This window comes from Procambarus clarkii, chromosome 55 (assembly GCF_040958095.1).
Source record: "Procambarus clarkii isolate CNS0578487 chromosome 55, FALCON_Pclarkii_2.0, whole genome shotgun sequence".
In the NCBI taxonomy this organism is placed as follows: domain Eukaryota; kingdom Metazoa; phylum Arthropoda; class Malacostraca; order Decapoda; family Cambaridae; genus Procambarus; species Procambarus clarkii.
In genome coordinates this window covers 13,534,011-13,554,010 of record NC_091204.1, presented here as the reverse complement: position 1 = coordinate 13,554,010, position 20,000 = coordinate 13,534,011, and the positions used below count along the sequence as shown (strand labels likewise).

Genomic DNA, 20,000 nt, shown 5'->3' with positions numbered 1-20,000 from the left:
CCACCTCCCCCCTGGTGTGTGTCTGTGTGTTCCACCTTCCCCCCCCCTGGTGTGTGTCTGTGTGTTCCACCTCCCCCCCCTGGTGTGTGTCTGTGTGTTCCACCTTCCCCCCTGGTGTGTGTCTGTGTGTTCCACCTTCCCCCCCCCTGGTGTGTGTCTGTGTGTTCCACCTTCCCCCCCCCTGGTGTGTGTCTGTGTGTTCCACCTCCCCCCCCTGGTGTGTGTCTGTGTGTTCCACCTTCCCCCCTGGTGTGTGTCTGTGTGTTCCACCTTCCCCCCCCCTGGTGTGTGTCTGTGTGTTCCACCTTCCCCCCCCTGGTGTGTGTCTGTGTGTTCCACCTCCCCCCCCTGGTGTGTGTCTGTGTGTTCCACCTTCCCCCCCCTGGTGTGTGTCTGTGTGTTCCACCTTCCCCCCCCTGGTGTGTGTCTGTGTGTTCCACCTTCCCCCCCCCCTGGTGTGTGTCTGTGTGTTCCACCTTCCCCCCCCTGGTGTGTGTCTGTGTGTTCCACCTTCCCCCCCCTGGTGTGTGTCTGTGTGTTCCACCTTCCCCCTGGTGTGTGTCTGTGTGTTCCACCTCCCCCCCTGGTGTGTGTCTGTGTGTTCCACCTTCCCCCCCCCCTGGTGTGTGTCTGTGTGTTCCACCTTCCCCCCCCTGGTGTGTGTCTGTGTGTTCCACCTTCCCCCCCCTGGTGTGTGTCTGTGTGTTCCACCTTCCCCCCCCTGGTGTGTGTCTGTGTGTTCCACCTTCCCCCCCCCCTGGTGTGTGTCTGTGTGTTCCACCTTCCCCCCCCTGGTGTGTGTCTGTGTGTTCCACCTTCCCCCCCCTGGTGTGTGTCTGTGTGTTCCACCTCCCCCCCTGGTGTGTGTCTGTGTGTTCCACCTTCCCCCCTGGTGTGTGTCTGTGTGTTCCACCTCCCCCCCTGGTGTGTGTCTGTGTGTTCCACCTTCCCCCCCCTGGTGTGTGTCTGTGTGTTCCACCTTCCCCCCCCCTGGTGTGTGTCTGTGTGTTCCACCTTCCCCCCCTGGTGTGTGTCTGTGTGTTCCACCTTCCCCCCCCCTGGTGTGTGTCTGTGTGTTCCACCTTCCCCCCCTGGTGTGTGTCTGTGTGTTCCACCTTCCCCCCCCCTGGTGTGTGTCTGTGTGTTCCACCTTCCCCCCCTGGTGTGTGTCTGTGTGTTCCACCTTCCCCCCCTGGTGTGTGTCTGTGTGTTCCACCTTCCCCCCCCTGGTGTGTGTCTGTGTGTTCCACCTTCCCCCCCCTGGTGTGTGTCTGTGTGTTCCACCTCCCCCCTGGTGTGTGTCTGTGTGTTCCACCTTCCCCCCCCCCCTGGTGTGTGTTGTGTGTTCCACCTCCCCCCTGGTGTGTGTCTGTGTGTTCCACCTCCCCCCTGGTGTGTGTCTGTGTGTTCCACCTTCCCCCCCCTGGTGTGTGTCTGTGTGTTCCACCTTCCCCCCTCTGGTGTGTGTCTGTGTGTTCCACCTTCCCCCTGGTGTGTGTCTGTGTGTTCCACCTTCCCCCCCCTGGTGTGTGTCTGTGTGTTCCACCTTCCCCCTGGTGTGTGTCTGTGTGTTCCACCTCCCCCCTGGTGTGTGTGTGTGTGTTCCACCTTCCCCCCCCCCTGGTGTGTGTCTGTGTGTTCCACCTTCCCCCCCCCCCTGGTGTGTGTCTGTGTGTTCCACCTTCCCCCCTGGTGTGTGTCTGTGTGTTCCACCTTCCCCCCCCCTGGTGTGTGTCTGTGTGTTCCACCTTCCCCCCCCCCTGGTGTGTGTCTGTGTGTTCCACCTTCCCCCCTGGTGTGTGTCTGTGTGTTCCACCTCCCCCCTGGTGTGTGTGTGTGTGTTCCACCTTCCCCCCCTGGTGTGTGTCTGTGTGTTCCACCTCCCCCCCTGGTGTGTGTCTGTGTGTTCCACCTCCCCCCTGGTGTGTGTGTGTGTGTTCCACCTTCCCCCCCTGGTGTGTGTCTGTGTGTTCCACCTCCCCCCCTGGTGTGTGTCTGTGTGTTCCACCTTCCCCCCCTGGTGTGTGTTGTGTGTTCCACCTTCCCCCCCTGGTGTGTGTCTGTGTGTTCCACCTCCCCCCCTGGTGTGTGTTTGTGTGTTCCACCTTCCCCCCCTGGTGTGTGTTGTGTGTTCCACCTTCCCCCCCTGGTGTGTGTCTGTGTGTTCCACCTTCCCCCCTTGGTGTGTGTCTGTGTGTTCCACCTTCCCCCCCTGGTGTGTGTCTGTGTGTTCCACCTTCCCCCCCTGGTGTGTGTCTGTGTGTTCCACCTTCCCCCCCCTGGTGTGTGTCTGTGTGTTCCACCTTCCCCCCCCCTGGTGTGTGTCTGTGTGTTCCACCTCCCCCCCTGGTGTGTGTCTGTGTGTTCCACCTCCCCCCCCTGGTGTGTGTCTGTGTGTTCCACCTTCCCCCCCTGGTGTGTGTCTGTGTGTTCCACCTTCCCCCCCTGGTGTGTGTCTGTGTGTTCCACCTTCCCCCCCCTGGTGTGTGTCTGTGTGTTCCACCTTCCCCCCCCCCTGGTGTGTGTCTGTGTGTTCCACCTTCCCCCCCCTGGTGTGTGTCTGTGTGTTCCACCTCCCCCCCCTGGTGTGTGTCTGTGTGTTCCACCTCCCCCCCCTGGTGTGTGTCTGTGTGTTCCACCTCCCCCCCCTGGTGTGTGTCTGTGTGTTCCACCTTCCCCCCCTGGTGTGTGTCTGTGTGTTCCACCTCCCCCCCCTGGTGTGTGTCTGTGTGTTCCACCTTCCCCCCCCCTGGTGTGTGTCTGTGTGTTCCACCTTCCCCCCCCCCTGGTGTGTGTCTGTGTGTTCCACCTCCCCCCCTGGTGTGTGTCTGTGTGTTCCACCTTCCCCCCTGGTGTGTGTTGTGTGTTCCACCTTCCCCCCCCCTGGTGTGTGTCTGTGTGTTCCACCTCCCCCCCCTGGTGTGTGTCTGTGTGTTCCACCTCCCCCCTGGTGTGTGTCTGTGTGTTCCACCTTCCCCCTGGTGTGTGTTGTGTGTTCCACCTTCCCCCCTGGTGTGTGTTGTGTGTTCCACCTTCCCCCCCTGGTGTGTGTCTGTGTGTTCCACCTTCCCCCCTGGTGTGTGTCTGTGTGTTCCACCTTCCCCCCCCCTGGTGTGTGTCTGTGTGTTCCACCTTCCCCCCCTGGTGTGTGTCTGTGTGTTCCACCTTCCCCCCCTGGTGTGTGTCTGTGTGTTCCACCTCCCCCCCTGGTGTGTGTCTGTGTGTTCCACCTTCCCCCCCTGGTGTGTGTCTGTGTGTTCCACCTTCCCCCCCCCCTGGTGTGTGTCTGTGTGTTCCACCTTCCCCCCTGGTGTGTGTTGTGTGTTCCACCTTCCCCCCCTGGTGTGTGTCTGTGTGTTCCACCTTCCCCCCCCCTGGTGTGTGTCTGTGTGTTCCACCTTCCCCCCCCCTGGTGTGTGTCTGTGTGTTCCACCTTCCCCCCCTGGTGTGTGTCTGTGTGTTCCACCTTCCCCCCCTGGTGTGTGTCTGTGTGTTCCACCTTCCCCCCTGGTGTGTGTCTGTGTGTTCCACCTTCCCCCCTGGTGTGTGTCTGTGTGTTCCACCTTGCCCCCCCCCCTGGTGTGTGTGTGTTCCACCTTCCCCCCCCCCTGGTGTGTGTCTGTGTGTTCCACCTCCCCCCCCTGGTGTGTGTCTGTGTGTTCCACCTCCCCCCTGGTGTGTGTCTTGTGTATTCCACCTCCCCCCTGGTGTGTGTCTGTGTGTTCCACCTCCCCCCCCCCTGGTGTGTGTCTTGTGTTCTACCTTCCCCCCTGGTGTGTGTTCCACCTTCCCCCCTGGTGTGTGTTCCACCTTCCCCCCTGGTGTGTGTTCCACCTCCCCCCCCCCTGGTGTGTGTCTGTGTGTTCCACCTCCCCCCCTGGTGTGTGTCTTGTGTTCTACCTTCCCCCTGGTGTGTGTTCCACCTTCCCCCCTGGTGTGTGTTCCACCTTCCCCCCTGGTGTGTGTTCCACCTTCCCCCCCTGGTGTGTGTCTGTGTGTTCCACCTCCCCCCCCCTGGTGTGTGTCTGTGTGTTCCACCTCCCCCCCTGGTGTGTGTCTGTGTGTTCCACCTTCCCCCCTGGTGTGTGTTCCACCTTCCCCCCTGGTGTGTGTTCCACCTTCCCCCCCTGGTGTGTGTTCCACCTCCCCCCCCCCCTGGTGTGTGTGTGTGTGTTCCACCTTCCCCCCTGGTGTGTGTTCCACCTTCCCCCCTGGTGTGTGTGTGTGTGTTCCACCTTCCCCCCTGGTGTGTGTTCCACCTTCCCCCCTGGTGTGTGTTCCACCTTCCCCCCTGGTGTGTGTGTGTGTGTTCCACCTTCCCCCCTGGTGTGTGTTCCACCTTCCCCCCTGGTGTGTGTTCCACCTTCCCCCCTGGTGTGTGTTCCACCTTCCCCCCTGGTGTGTGTTCCACCTTCCCCCCTGGTGTGTGTTCCACCTTCCCCCCTGGTGTGTGTTCCACCTTCCCCCCTGGTGTGTGTTCCACCTTCCCCCCTGGTGTGTGTGTGTGTGTTCCACCTTCCCCCCTGGTGTGTGTTCCACCTTCCCCCCTGGTGTGTGTGTGTGTGTTCCACCTTCCCCCCTGGTGTGTGTTCCACCTTCCCCCCTGGTGTGTGTTCCACCTTCCCCCCTGGTGTGTGTTCCACCTTCCCCCCTGGTGTGTGTGTGTGTGTTCCACCTTCCCCCCTGGTGTGTGTTCCACCTTCCCCCCTGGTGTGTGTGTGTGTGTTCCACCTTCCCCCCTGGTGTGTGTGTGTGTGTTCCACCTTCCCCCCTGGTGTGTGTTCCACCTTCCCCCCTGGTGTGTGTTCCACCTTCCCCCCTGGTGTGTGTGTGTGTGTTCCACCTTCCCCCCTGGTGTGTGTGTGTGTGTTCCACCTTCCCCCCTGGTGTGTGTTCCACCTTCCCCCCTGGTGTGTGTTCCACCTTCCCCCCTGGTGTGTGTTCCACCTTCCCCCCTGGTGTGTGTGTGTGTGTTCCACCTTCCCCCCTGGTGTGTGTAGCGTGTTCCACCTCTCCCAGACGTCTCCAACGTTCCACCTCTTCCTGGAGTGTCTTAGAACGTTTCACCGTCTAGTTTGTTGTCCTGAATGTTCCTCGAACGTTCTGAACGGTCATTCCACCTCCGACCTGTTCTTGCACGTCGCTGCCCCGCGGGTCATCACTTGTCTTCCACTTAAGTTTCGAATATTCTCTCCATTAATATAGAAAAAAATATACTTGTTTTCTCAGCCACTGAGAGAGAGAGAGAGAGAGAGAGAGAGAGAGAGAGAGAGAGAGAGAGAGAGAGAGAGAGAGAGAGAGAGAGAGAGAGAGAGAGAGAGAGAGAGAGAGAGAGAGAGACAGAGACAGAGAGAGAGAGAGCGAGAGAGAGACAGAGACAGAGACTGAGAGAGAGAGAGAGAGACAGAGACAGAGACTGAGAGAGAGAGACAGAGACAGAGACTGAGAGAGAGAGAGACACACACAGAGAGAGAGAGAGAGACAAAGAGAGACACACAGAGAGAGAGAGAGAGACAAAGAGAGACAGACAGACAGAGACTGAGAGAGACAGACAGACAGACAGAGACTTAGAGAAAGAGAGAAAGAGACAGACAGAGAGAGAAACAGAGAGAGACAGACAGAGAGAGAGACAGAGACTGACCCAGGCAGACCTCCCAGGAAGCCTCTCCAACAGCTCCAAGCGACGCCATTACAGCCGTAAATGCTAAATGAAGTCAATGACAAGAATCTTAAACACTCAGACTCATTTCTTAATCGCTTCAAACTCGTTCTTTTTTTTAGGTTTCTTTAACATATAATTGCAACCTGTTGGTTTAACTTGAACCTCTTTGCAGAGTTGCAACATGTTCCCTGCATTGAAGATCCCACACGCAGGGACGACTGTGGGTAGTGAATAACTAGTATTAACTAGCGAACAAGGAATAGAGACTTCCCAAAATTCATATAAACTTTGGAACAATGTAAATTAGTGGCTAAAGAGCCACCTGGATACAGAAATGGCTTCCGTGTTCGAGTTATAGACATGTGTGGCTCATGAGGCTACGGAATGGATGGCACTACGAGGGTCCAGGGTTCGACTCCCATACAAATGTTTCATTATACTTTCCACTCGAGTGAAGTGAAGGTTGTATTCTGGGGCGGTGTAGTGGCTCGGAGGTCACGTGGCCCTCTGTTGTGAGTTGTGACGTAGTCAGAATGTCTTAATCTTACTCGCGGCGGATTGCGCCGCATCCAGGTGGATGTGTGCCGCCAGCCAGGTGGATGAACGCCACCACCCAGGTGGATGTATGCCGCCAGCCAGGTGGATGAGAGCCACCCAGGTGGATGAGAGCCACCCAGGTGGATGTATGCCGCCAGCCAGGTGGATGAGAGCCACCCAGGTGGATGAGAGCCACCCAGGTGGATGTATGCCGCCAGCCAGGTGGATGACCACCACCCAGGTGGATGTATGCCGCCAGCCAGGTGGATGTATGCCGTCATACAGTGGTGATGATGATGATGGTGATGGTGATGGTGATATGGATGATGATGACAATCATTATAATAGTATTGCTGATAATGAAGAATGTAAGGAATATATCCCACAGTTTAGTAAAACATCCCTGCCACTCCGTAAGTCACTAATGCAACACACAGGAATAAGCCTTCAGCCTTCTAGAATGTTCTAGAAGCAAAAGTTTCTTAAACTTCAAGTGAAAAAAGTCAACAAACTTCCGTCTTAAAACAAATTAATTTCTGATCTCAATATTGAACATCGTCTGATAACTTAAAAATGCCAATATCTTATTTTAATCTATGATTAACACACGCAAAAATGATTTATTAAACCAACTTTTATCTCCCCAGGATTCCGCCCAACCACTTGGGCTAGACGGTCTCGCTTCATGCAGGCCGGCGTTCAATTCCCGACCGTCCATAAATGGACGACATCTTTCCCTCTACGGGTTCACCATAGCCCGTGCTACTTGGAACTTTTTGTTCCAGGTAGCGAATCTTTAACAACAACAAGATATCTTTCCAGGGTATTTTAAATTGATCGAGGACTCCCTCTTGCATGCAGGAGTACTGACAGCAGGAGTACTGGCAGCAGGAGTACTGGCAGCAGGAATACTGGCAGCAGGAGTACTAACAGCAGAAGTACTGGCAGCAGGAGTACTGGCAGCAGGAATACTGGCAGCAGGAGTACTAACAGCAGAAGTACTGGCAGCAGGAGTACTGGCAGCAGGAATACTGGCAGCAGGAGTACTGGCAGCAGGAGTACTGGCAGCAGGAGTACTGGCAGCAGGAGTACTGGCAGCAGGAGTACTGGCAGCAGGAATACTGGCAGCAGGAGTACTGGCAGCAGGAATACTGGCAGCAGGAGTACTGGCAGCAGGAATACTGGCAGCAGGAGTACTGGCAGCAGGAGTACTGGCAGCAGGAGTACTGGCAGCAGGAGTACTGGCAGCAGGAGTACTGGCAGCAGGAGTACTGGCAGCAGGAGTACTGGCAGCAGGAATACTGGCAGCAGGAGTACTGGCAGCAGGAATACTGGCAGCAGGAGTACTGGCAGCAGGAATACTGGCAGCAGGAGTACTGGCAGCAGGAGTACTGGCAGCAGGAATACTGGCAGCAGGAGTACTGGCAGCAGGAGTACTGGCAGCAGGAGTACTAACAGCAGAAGTACTGACAGCAGGAGTACTGGCAGCAGGAGTACTGGCAGCAGGAGTACTGGCAGCAGGAGTACTGGCAGCAGGAGTACTGGCAGCAGGAGTACTAACAGCAGGAGTACTGGCAGCAGGAGTACTAACAGCAGAAGTACTGACAGCAGGAGTACTGGCAGCAGAAGTACTGGCAGCAGGAGTACTGGCAGCAGGAGTACTGGCAGCAGGAGTACTGGCAGCAGGAGTACTGACAGCAGGAGTACTGGCAGCAGGAGTACTGGCAGCAGGAGTACTAACAGCAGAAGTACTGGCAGCAGGAGTACTGGCAGCAGGAGTACTGGCAGCAGGAGTACTAACAGCAGAAGTACTGGCAGCAGGAGTACTGGCAGCAGGAATACTGGCAGCAGGAGTACTGGCAGCAGGAGTACTGGCAGCAGGAGTACTGGCAGCAGGAGTACTGGCAGCAGGAGTACTGACAGCAGGAGTACTGGCAGCAGGAGTACTGGCAGCAGGAGTACTGACAGCAGGAGTACTGGCAGCAGGAGTACTAACAGCAGAAGTACTGACAGCAGGAGTACTGGCAGCAGGAGTACTGGCAGCAGGAGTACTAACAGCAGAAGTACTGGCAGCAGGAGTACTGGCAGCAGGAGTACTGGCAGCAGGAGTACTGGCAGCAGGAGTACTGGCAGCAGAAGTACTGGCAGCAGGAGTACTGGCAGCAGGAGTACTGGCAGCAGAAGTACTGGCAGCAGGAGTACTGGCAGCAGGAGTACTAACAGCAGAAGTACTGGCAGCAGAAGTACTGGCAGCAGAAGTACTGGCAGCAGAAGTACTGGCAGCAGAAGTACTGGCAGCAGAAGTACTGGCAGCAGGAGTACTGGCAGCAGAAGTACTGGCAGCAGAAGTACTGGCAGCAGGAGTACTGGCAGCAGGAGTACTAACAGCAGAAGTACTGGCAGCAGAAGTACTGGCAGCAGAAGTACTGGCAGCAGAAGTACTGGCAGCAGGAGTACTGGCAGCAGAAGTACTGGCAGCAGAAGTACTGGCAGCAGAAGTACTGGCAGCAGGAGTACTGGCAGCAGAAGTACTGGCAGCAGGAGTACTGGCAGCAGAAGTACTGGCAGCAGAAGTACTGGCAGCAGAAGTACTGGCAGCAGAAGTACTGGCAGCAGGAATACTGGCAGCAGGAGTACTAACAGCAGAAGTACTGGCAGCAGAAGTACTGGCAGCAGAAGTACTGGCAGCAGAAGTACTGGCAGCAGAAGTACTGGCAGCAGAAGTACTGGCAGCAGGAGTACTGGCAGCAGGAGTACTGGCAGCAGGAGTACTAACAGCAGAAGTACTGGCAGCAGAAGTACTGGCAGCAGAAGTACTGGCAGCAGAAGTACTGGCAGCAGAAGTACTGGCAGCAGAAGTACTGGCAGCAGGAGTACTGGCAGCAGAAGTACTGGCAGCAGAAGTACTGGCAGCAGAAGTACTGGCAGCAGAAGTACTGGCAGCAGGAGTACTGGCAGCAGGAGTACTAACAGCAGAAGTACTGGCAGCAGAAGTACTGGCAGCAGAAGTACTGGCAGCAGGAGTACTGGCAGCAGGAGTACTGGCAGAAGTACTGGCAGCAGGAGTACTGGCAGCAGGAGTACTGGCAGCACAAGTACTGGCAGCAGGAGTACTGGCAGCAGGAGTACTGGCAGCAGGAGTACTGGCAGCAGAAGTACTGGCAGCAGAAGTACTGGCAGCAGAAGTACTGGCAGCAGGAGTACTGGCAGCAGGAGTACTAACAGCAGAAGTACTGGCAGCAGAAGTACTGGCAGCAGGAGTACTGGCAGCAGGAGTACTGGCAGCAGAAGTACTGGCAGCAGAAGTACTGGCAGCAGAAGTACTGGCAGCAGGAGTACTGGCAGCAGGAGTACTGGCAGAAGTACTGGCAGCAGGAGTACTGGCAGCAGGAGTACTGGCAGCACAAGTACTGGCAGCAGGAGTACTGGCAGCAGGAGTACTGGCAGCAGGAGTACTAACAGCAGAAGTACTGGCAGCAGAAGTACTGGCAGCAGAAGTACTGGCAGCAGGAGTACTGGCAGCAGGAGTACTGGCAGAAGTACTGGCAGCAGGAGTACTGGCAGCAGGAGTACTGGCAGCAGAAGTACTGGCAGCAGGAGTACTGGCAGCAGGAGTACTGGCAGCAGAAGTACTGGCAGCAGAAGTACTGGCAGCAGGAGTACTAACAGCAGAAGTACAATCAATTGGCATAGGAAGCATAGGCTTCCCTGCCGTCAGCAAATGTTAAGCCGAGAAGTGAAGCGTAGTCACGCAACATTACCTAGTGTTTAGTGAAGAAAACTCATCGGTAATGTTTACTGTTATTACTTGGAGCCTGGAGAGCCAATCCCCATCACGAGGGTGAGCTCAACAGCTAGTCTGGTGACGTCAGATGGCTAGCGGTCACCTCATTGGTCGAGGTTATCAATGGGTCAACTGTGCCATCTCTGATGGATTGCACTGATTGGCTGAGGTTATCAGCAGGTCACCAATGGGGTTCACAATGGAGAAATCACTTTCGTAAGAAAGCTGTGATCTAAATTTCTCTTCGTGCGTCTGATAACTGTATTAAATCAGATACTCGAAGTTGCTATCAATTGTTACGAAAAAGGGTAAATTTCGAGGTATTATACAACGCCTACATATCACCGTAACCTTTTAGGCAAAGACACGACGCTTAGGGGAAAACGGACTGTTGGTGAAAAGACTTTTAAGTTAACGACAGTAGATCTGCGATAACTTTTCCAGCAAGACTTTGTTAGCCACTCTCGATCCACGATAACGATCACCGTGGCGCGGCTGTCGTCCCAAGCTGGAGTTATGATGATATAACTCGGAGCCAACTTCCAGAAAAGTGGAAGAAAAAAGTTAAAGTATATTATTATATATATATATATATATATATATATATATATATATATATATATATATATATAAATACCACGGAAGAAGAATTGAAACAGGAATTTCCTTAAGTACTTTCGTATATTAATACATCTTCAGATGGAATCTTTGTGCGTCTGATAATTAATTCCTTCTGAAGATGTATTAATATACGAAAGTACTTAAGGAAATTCCTGTTTCAATTCTTCTTCCGTGGTCTGACACTGTCACATTTTTCATCACGTGTTAATTTTCGTGATTTACACACATGTTATGTTATATTATATTATATTATATTATATATATATGTCGTACCTAGTAGCCAGAATGCACTTCTAGGCCTACTATGCAAGGGACAATTTGCCTAATAAGCCAAGTTTTCATGAATTAATTGTTTTTCGACTACCTAACCTGCCTAACCTAACCTAACTTTTTCGGCTACCTAACCTAACCTAACCTATAGAGATAGGTTAGGTTAGGTAGGGTTGGTTAGGTTCGGTCATATATCTACGTTAATTTTAACTCCAATAACAAAAAATTGACCTCATACATAATGAAATGGATAGCTTTATTATTTCATAAGAAAAAAATTAGAGAAAATATATTAATTCATGAAAACTTGGCTTATTAGGCAAATTGGGCCTTGCATAGTAGGCTGAGAAGTGCGTTCTGGCTACTAGGTACGACATTATATATATATATATATATATATATATATATATATATATATATATATATATATATATATATATATATATATATATATATATATATATATATATCTCAACTGACGATCTGAAAACAGAAGAGAGAAATGGGAAATGGGAAATGTCGGAATGTTTTCGACTGGTCAAAGTCTATTTAAAAAATATACTCTGACCAGCTGTAATTCAAGAAATATTTGAAAAAAAAAGTCTTTTCCACCCGCATTCCGGAAGAGAAAAATTTCATGAACAGACATAAAACGGCAATTGTAACACAAGACGTTCAGCCGTGCAGCATCATTCTGATTGTATCCATTCACAAACTCATCCTCAATTCACTGTTCATCTGACTCTCAGCAGGAAGAAGCTCCAGCAACAGATAAATGTTCAAGAAATCCAGTGAACTAACCCGTCGGAGCCCAGCCCAGCGGGCGGCTTCTCCGTCACCCTGAATATAATATTAATGTTCCGCAATACTAAGTACACCACACAATTACAAAAAACCACTGAATTCGATTTAAAACCCAAAATTAAGACGATTAATTATCAAAGAAATTATACGATACAAAAAATCCAAGTAATCAAGATGATACAAAAGCAATGGACTAAAGACAAAATAAAATAATTCGAGGGCACAGAGATAGCAATAATTTAAGAACAGGAGAGAAAGAAGCAAGTCTCGCCACTCTCGACAGATGAAGATATCTCCACCAATTACAACCCACATTATATATGAAACTAATGCCACACACGGGGAACTGAGCTCACCTGTAATTAGGACATACGCTTAACAAGTTGCCAATTAAGGTGAAGTTCCTATTTGTGAGGCAATTGTCATTTGCCGACTAGTTACGTGTCGCGGGAAAATTCCCAATTAATTTCATGTTACTAAATGAAAACAAGATGACAATTGCAGACAAATTAGTGATATTTATTATATGTTTTTCTCCCTTTTGGAATGTTCAAATCGACGGCGAAGTAGAGATTGATTCTCCCCGACTCTTATCAGTAATCAATTTCGATCGATCAATTCGTCACAGCGGCGACAATTCAGGGACAAAGGTGTATGGGCCGCTATTTCCAGCGAGCCTTAAAAATAATAAAATAATGCGAAATGTTGTCGACATCAGAGACAGACCTAATAACCATTCCCGGGTAATTACTGCTCTCCGTGTCAGCCTTTGTGTTCTAATGAGCCTTGTATAAGGATGCCTGCCAACACCAGCCCTGCCTAGGACACACACTCACACACACACACACGCGCGTGCACACACACACACACACACTCACACGCACCTCATGCCCACATGGGCACTCCGCTCTAATCACTCATCCGCCTGCTCTCCGCCCAGATATCTGCAGCTATTTATACCTCATGAGACTCTACTAATTACGTGATGTGAGATATTTCGCTTTAATTAACTCCGGTGAGAGGGAAGGCCAGGCACGTGAACCACAGTATCCAGAGCAAGGAGGAGGAGGAAGTTGCTGAGGTTGAAGGAGGGGGGGAAGGAAGAGGAGGAGGAGTGGGAAGGAAGGGGGAAGAAGGAGGCTGAAAGAGGTGTGGAAACAGGTCGCCATTACCAGAAAAATGTCCACATCCGCTTCTGGTATTCATGAGTTTTTTGTTTCTGTTTTTTACAGAACGTAAATGTGGTTGGTGTAAATGAGCCTCACCTGGCGGGATGTTGTTGGTGATGCGATGCCTCACCTGGCGGGATGTTGTAGGTGATGCGATGCCTCACCTGGCGGGATGTTGTAGGTGAAGTAATGCCTCACCTGGCGGGATGCTGTAGGTGAAGTAATGCCTCACCTGGCGGGATGCTGTAGGTGACGCGATGCCTCACCTGGCGGGATGTTGTAGGTGAAGTAATGCCTCACCTGGCGGCTTGCGGCAGACAGCCCGGCCTCCTAAAATGGTAAGGTAAAAATGTAACATTTTGGGTTCACGGGATCACCATAGCCCGTGCTACATGGACACTTCGTTCTGAGTACCTAAAATCTAAAACAACAACAACATGTAACAGCACAAGTAAGTGTAATTATGTACTATTCCTAGCAGTAAGGAATTGTACTTATTTTCACTTGGTATTAAATCGTACTGTCAAATATATTGTGAATATTTGAGTTTACCTGAAAAGCTGAATAGAAAACCACGACCTAGCCTAACCTTCTTAGTGTTTGAAGATAAGCATTTTATTGTTTCTTAATTACAATTAGTACTTAACCTATAGCTATATTGATATTACAGTTTTATAAAAGTAATAAACCAAACTAAAAATATTACAATGAAATGCAAACTAACTCAAAATATTTTCAAATTTTGAATAAAATCTCTATTGTTTAATAAAACTGAAAAAGAAATTCCTGATATTTAAAACTTATCTATAGCAAATTGAACTTGAAAACTTCCTCCTAAACTTCTGAGTGTCTTAACAGAAAACGAGGAGAATAAATGTGGAGGTATATGTAACAGCCCCATAAGTGCAATTATGTACTATGTGTGACAGTCAGGAAATGCATTTATTAAAAAAAGTATATAACCGTACTGTCAATTCGGAGGATGGGTTGGCTGCAGATGACATGACACAGCTACAGGGAGGGTCAAGGAAGCTCCACACCTTACACATGTGTAACACATTTGCATATTATTTATGCATTGGAGGCTTTCAGGAAACGAAAACTCTAAATACAATAATGTGAAATCCAGTTTTCTTTGCCTGTCATAGATTAATCCTCTTATCTCTGCCATTAATCTTGTTGCAAATCACTTTTTTTTTTACAATTTTGGGTTTAAACTTTACAATATGTGGATTCCAGGCCGGTGCTGCTTATTCCTGTACTGCTCTTACAAAAGCTGTGAAGAGTGCCTTAAACAAAAGCTCAGGGGCCAGATTCACGAAACAGTTACGCAAGCACTTACGAACCTGGGGCCAGATTCACGAAACAGTTACGCAAGCACTTACGAACCTGTACATCTTTTCTCAATCTTTGGCGGCTTTGTTTACAATTATTAAACAGTTAATGAGCTCCGAAGCACCAGGAGGCTGTTTATAACAATAACAACAGTTGATTGGCAAGTTTTCACGCTTGTAAACTGTTTAATAAATGTAACCAAAGCCGTCAAACATTGAGGAGAGATTACACACAGAAATCACAATTGAGTTATTCATCAAATGACCAAATCCAAAATGGAACAAAGCTTTGTCGTAGCTCAGTCGATTAAGGCAGCGTCTGGGATGCTCTCGGACGCAGGTTCGAATCCTCGTCACGGCCCTGGTGGATTTGTTCACTTGAGGAAAGATGTACACGTTCGTAAGTGCTTGCGTAACTGCTTCGTGAATCTGGCCCTTGGTATAGATTTTTTACCTTATACTTCCGATGTCACCCTGTTTGTGTGTGTCTCTAATGTTACAATTATATGCAATAAAAATTCTCTCTCTCTATCTCTCTATCTCTCTCTCTCTCTCTCTCTCTCTCTCTCTCTCTCTCTCTCTCTCTCTCTCTCTCTCTCTCTCTCTCTCTCTCTCTCTCTCTCTCTCTCTCTCTCTCTGTCTCTCTCTCTCTCTCTCTCTCTCTCTCTCTCTCTCTATCTCTCTCTATCTCTCTCTCTCTCTCTCTCTCTCTCTCTCTCTCTCTCTGATGCCCATAGTTGTTTTTCCTCTAAAGTGGAGACACCTCCTGGGTTCCCATTCTCATTTTCCCATCTTAATTACCATCAACTTGTTGGCACTGAATTCTCTCAGATTATATATTGCAACTGACTTCTGCCGCTACATCTGCTGCCTTGCACACTTCACTATTGCTGCTGGCATGCTGCATCACACATCACTGCTGTTGTAGTGGTCACTCTCATCCTTTACCTGCTTTGCCAAATATTTTTTGTCTGGTCTTATTCCCAATTCATTATTCACATTCTCTACTTATTCTCTTTTTCGTAGTCCTTTGCATCCTTTTCTGCTGGCCAGTGAGGGAGGGTGTACTGGAGGATGGTGACCTGTGAGGGTGTACTGGAGGATGGTGACCAGTGAGGGTGTACTGGAGGATGGTGACCAGTGAGGGTGTACTGGAGGATGGTGACCAGTGTGGGTGTACTGGAGGATGGTGACCAGTGAGGGTGTACTGTAGGATGGTGACCAGTGAGGGTGTACTGTAGGATGGTGACCAGTGAGGGAGGGTGTACTGGAGGATGGTGACCAGTGAGGGTGTACTGTAGGATGGTGACCAGTGAGGGGAGGGTGTACTGTAGGATGGTGACCAGTGAGGGTGTACTGTAGGATGGTGACCTGTGAGGGAGGGTGTACTGTAGGATGGTGACCAGTGAGAGTATACTGTACAATGGTGACCAGTGAGGGAGGGTGTACTGGAGGATGGTGACCAGTGAGGGTGTACTGTAGGATAGTGACCAGTGAGGGTGTACTGTAGGATGGTGACCAGTGAGGGTGTACTGTAGGATAGTGACCAGTGAGGGTGTACTGTAGGATGGTGACCAGTGAGGGAGGGTGTACTGTAGGATGGTGACCAGTGAGGGAGGGTGTACTGTAGGATGGTGACCAGTGAGGGAGGGTGTACAGGAGGATGGTGACCAGTGAGGGTGTACTGTAGGATGGTGACCAGTGAGGGTGTACTGTAGGATGGTGACCAGTGAGGGTGTACTGGAGGATGGTGACCAGTGAGGGTGTACTGTAGGATGGTGACCAGTGAGGGTGTACTGGAGGATGGTGACTAGTGAGGGTGTACTGGAGGATGGTGACCAGTGAAGGTGTACTGTAGGATGGTGACCAGTGAGGGTGTACTGTAGGATGGTGACTAGTGAGGGTGTACTGGAGGATGGTGACCAGTGAGGAGAGACTTCTCTATAGGGAAAAATAACAGTAAAAATACGTATAAAAAGTTGGTGGAACAGAACACCCGGCTTAAGGGAACAGGTGTAGATAGAGTACAATTGGTAAAAGGACAGAAGAGAGTGGAGGGATTGGACAGGAAAACGAAAGGCAGGGACAGAAAAATTCGGTGAGAGGACAGAAGGGTGCACAGGGTCTGAGCCAGTGAGGGGAGAGGGGGGGGGGTGAGAAGCTGTACGGACATGAAAGGTGTGGACCTTTACGTACCCAACATTAATAGCCGATATAAGGAGACAAAGCTGGCAATGGTTGAGTGTGGAAGTTTTAAACATCGGGAGGCTCAAACTTTTCATACCGTGGACAATACTCACCTTCCTTGAGACTCTATAGAAGGGGAAGGATGCTATGGTGGGAGGGACACACACACACACACACACACACACACACACACACACACACACACACACACACACACACACACACACACACACACACACCATCTGGTCTACGCTTGACAGAAGGTCAAGGAATGTACATGTTTTAAGGTCGGTTGGATTTCATGTTGGCCAGATAATTGTATGTAGAAACTGGGCAATGGTTTGTGTGGCGGTAATGTGTACTCACCTAGTTGTGCTTGCTGGGGGGGGGGGGTTGAGCTCTGGCTCTTTGGTCCCGCCAAAGTGAGGAAGGTGAGGATACCGAACGGAACTGAACTATCAGGAGAAAGCGCCAAGCCATCATGACTATATAGCACTGGGAAGGGGTCAGGATAAAGATTTGGGATGGGACGGGAGGAAGGAATGGTGCCCAACCACTTGGACGGTCGGGGATTGAACGCTGACCTGCATGAAGCGAGACCGTCGCAATACCGTCCAGCCCAAATGGTGAGGATACAGAATAGGAGATGAAGTACTTAATGCAACGGACAAAGAGAAAGATCTAGGAGTTCATATCACACCAAACCTGTCTCCTGAAGCCCACTTCAAAAGAATAACATCTGCAGCATACGCGAGGCTGGCTAACATCTGAACAGCGTTCAGGAACCTGTGTAAGGAATCATTCAGAACCTTGTACACCACATATGTAAGACCAATCCTGGAGTATGCAGCCCCAGCATGGAGCCCGTACCTTGTCAAGCACAAGACGAAGCTGGAAAAAGTTCAGGGTATGCCACTAGACTAGTCCCAGAACGAAGAGGCATGAGTTTCGAGGAAAGGCTGCGTGAAATGCACCTCACGACACTGGAAGACAGAAGAGTAAGGAGAGACATGATCACTACCTACAAAATACCCAGAAGAATTGACAGGGTAGATATGACACACACACAGGGTAGGCAGACACACACAGGACAGGGTAGGTAGACACACATCATATCTACATTTAAAACTATGTATGGAGTCAGCCTCCACCACATCACTGCCTAATACATTACATCTGTTAACTACTCTGACACTGAAAAAGTTCTTTCTAACGTCCCTGTGGCTCATTTGGGTACTCAGTTTCCACCTGTGTCCCCTTGTTCGTGTCCCATCCGTGTTAAACAGTTTATCTTTATCTACCCTGTCAATTCCTCTGGGAAATGACAAGGCTAAGCAAAGTGTTAAGAAGGTGGATACCTATGGCAATCCCGTCCACCAGGTCACCTGTCACCTCTACGTCCAGTGTCAAAGGAATTGACTTCATCATTCAACACTCCATAGGAAGCTCTCAATCAATTTATGAGGCTCGATCCCCCGATATCTTTAACCTTGAATCTTTTATACTCACTGATTAATCTATTGCTACCAAGGGCTTCCGTATAGGTCAAAGCATGGCATAGATTAACTAGAGGCATAACAGAAACACAGTGTTATAAATTAATAACATTTACCGAGAGACACACACACACCTTTACAAATAACAACATTCCCTTCCTAGCCTCAATGTCAAAACTAAAGAGCCACTCTCGGCCGTCAACACATCAACGCTACTTTACTCGCACAATTCAAATAGCTCTGATGTTACTTTAACACATCAATCTACTTCACAAGGAATTAAGAAAATTCATAATTACACTTCAACTCTACCACATAATATTCAGTAGTAAATGATCACCTGACAGCACTCTGCTTCCTTACATTGAGTTACGCTTTACTCTCACTCCAGAGTATAATATATATACACACAGTCCAATATATATATATATATATATATATATATATATATATATATATATATATATATATATATATATATATATATATATATATATATTTATATACACACAGACGTATATATATTACTCCAAATACATCTTAGTACATGTATTATCGCAAATAAATATCCTAATCATTCCTTAAAGGAACTTCTAACCTTGAAGGAATAATTGGGAGGAAATATCACTTAGAAACAGCTGCTCCTCAAACAGATGCGAAGCTCAAGTTGTTGTGCGTCGCTGTAGGCACAGCTGCCTCTGTGACGTCACTCCTCCAGCTGCCTCTATGACGTCACTCCTCCAGCAGCTGATCTGTGACATCAGACGTATCTCTGGGCTCCTCTCCCCTCCCCCCCCCCCACACAACAATCTTGATGATGTTGTAGCTCACTTACTACAGCTCTTCTCCAGTGACTTCCCCCATCACCCCTCACTCCTTGGAGGGTAATCAGGGTCGCGTCCTAGGAGTGCTCCACCGCCCTTAATAGCGTTATGTTCCCATAGGAGTTCCTCGCTGAGCACGATGTCCACCTTCCTCGGTAGTCACATCGCCCTTAATAGTGTTATGTTCCCATAGGAGTTCCTCGCTGAGCAAGACCTTCCTCGGTAGTCTATGTATCGTGTCGCCTACGCTGCCTCGGCTTAGGATGACATTACAATGTCTTCACTGGTTTGACCAACGTTTATCATACATAGCGTCACTGGAGATTATTCTTGGCCGTCAGGGCACTGACCCGTATGGCACTATGCTGGCCCGGCTCGGTGCCCAATGGTATCTTCACTGCAAGAATATCGCCGATTGGCTGCAAAGATTGCCATTTCACCCATTCATATCTTTCGTTGTATGGCGATTCGCCATTGTCAACGCATCAGGCGACATCTCTCTTTCCTCCCTTGTTCCTGGCGCCATTTAGTTCGAGCCTTTCTCGTCTTGCCAGTTCTTGTAAAGGTAAATTTGCCCCAAAGTTGTGCTTCTCGCAGTTTCCTTTATAACTTAAAGACTCACAGGCCGTCTAGCATCTTATTGGGTGGAGATAACTGAATCTTCACGAAAGTGAAGCTGGAATTTTAAGACGGTGTTCACAATACTTTATTTATTATTATTAATTTATTTACTACGCAACTCCATGCCCATCCCGTAGAAGGGGTGGGGGGAGGGGGGTTACGGAGGTACATAATGGGTTTAGGAACTGAACCCCATAGTTCGTTTGGGGAAGCAAGTGATAGTCTTGGGAAGCAAGTTACATAATTGATGATACTACATACACATGTATATATATATGCATCCATGTTCACACATACATATGCATATCAATAAGCTAAAAGAAATCTTTAAAACGCGTGTGTACTCATCAATTCATGCGGGGGTTGAGCTTCGGCTCTTTGGTCCCGCCTCTCAACTGTTAATCAACTGGTGTACAGGTTCCTGAGACCATTAGGCTCTATCATATCTACATTTGAAACTTTGAATGGAGTCAGCCTCCACCACATCACTTCCTACTGAAATCCATTTGTTAACCACCCTAACACTAAAATAATTATTTCTAATGTCTCTCTGGCTCATTTGGGTGTTCAGTTTCTACCTGTGTCCCCTTGTGGGAGCATCAGTCATGAAAATTAGTGGTCTCTCTTTATGTATCCTATCAATACCCCCCTGAGGATTTTGTATGGGGTAATCATGTCTAGCTCGTCAACC

The 20,000-nt window shown here is 49.6% G+C and overlaps 1 protein-coding gene across 1 annotated transcript; it reads right to left on the bottom strand.

The window, feature by feature from the left end:
* Positions 1–6,995: 6,995 nt before the first annotated feature.
* LOC123755976 (ice-structuring glycoprotein-like) lies at positions 6,996–9,899 on the bottom strand. Its single transcript, XM_045738993.2, has one exon. The coding sequence runs from the start codon at positions 9,897–9,899 to the stop codon at positions 6,996–6,998; it is 2,904 nt and encodes a 967-aa protein (XP_045594949.2).
* Between the last annotated feature and the right edge of the window lie 10,101 nt (positions 9,900–20,000).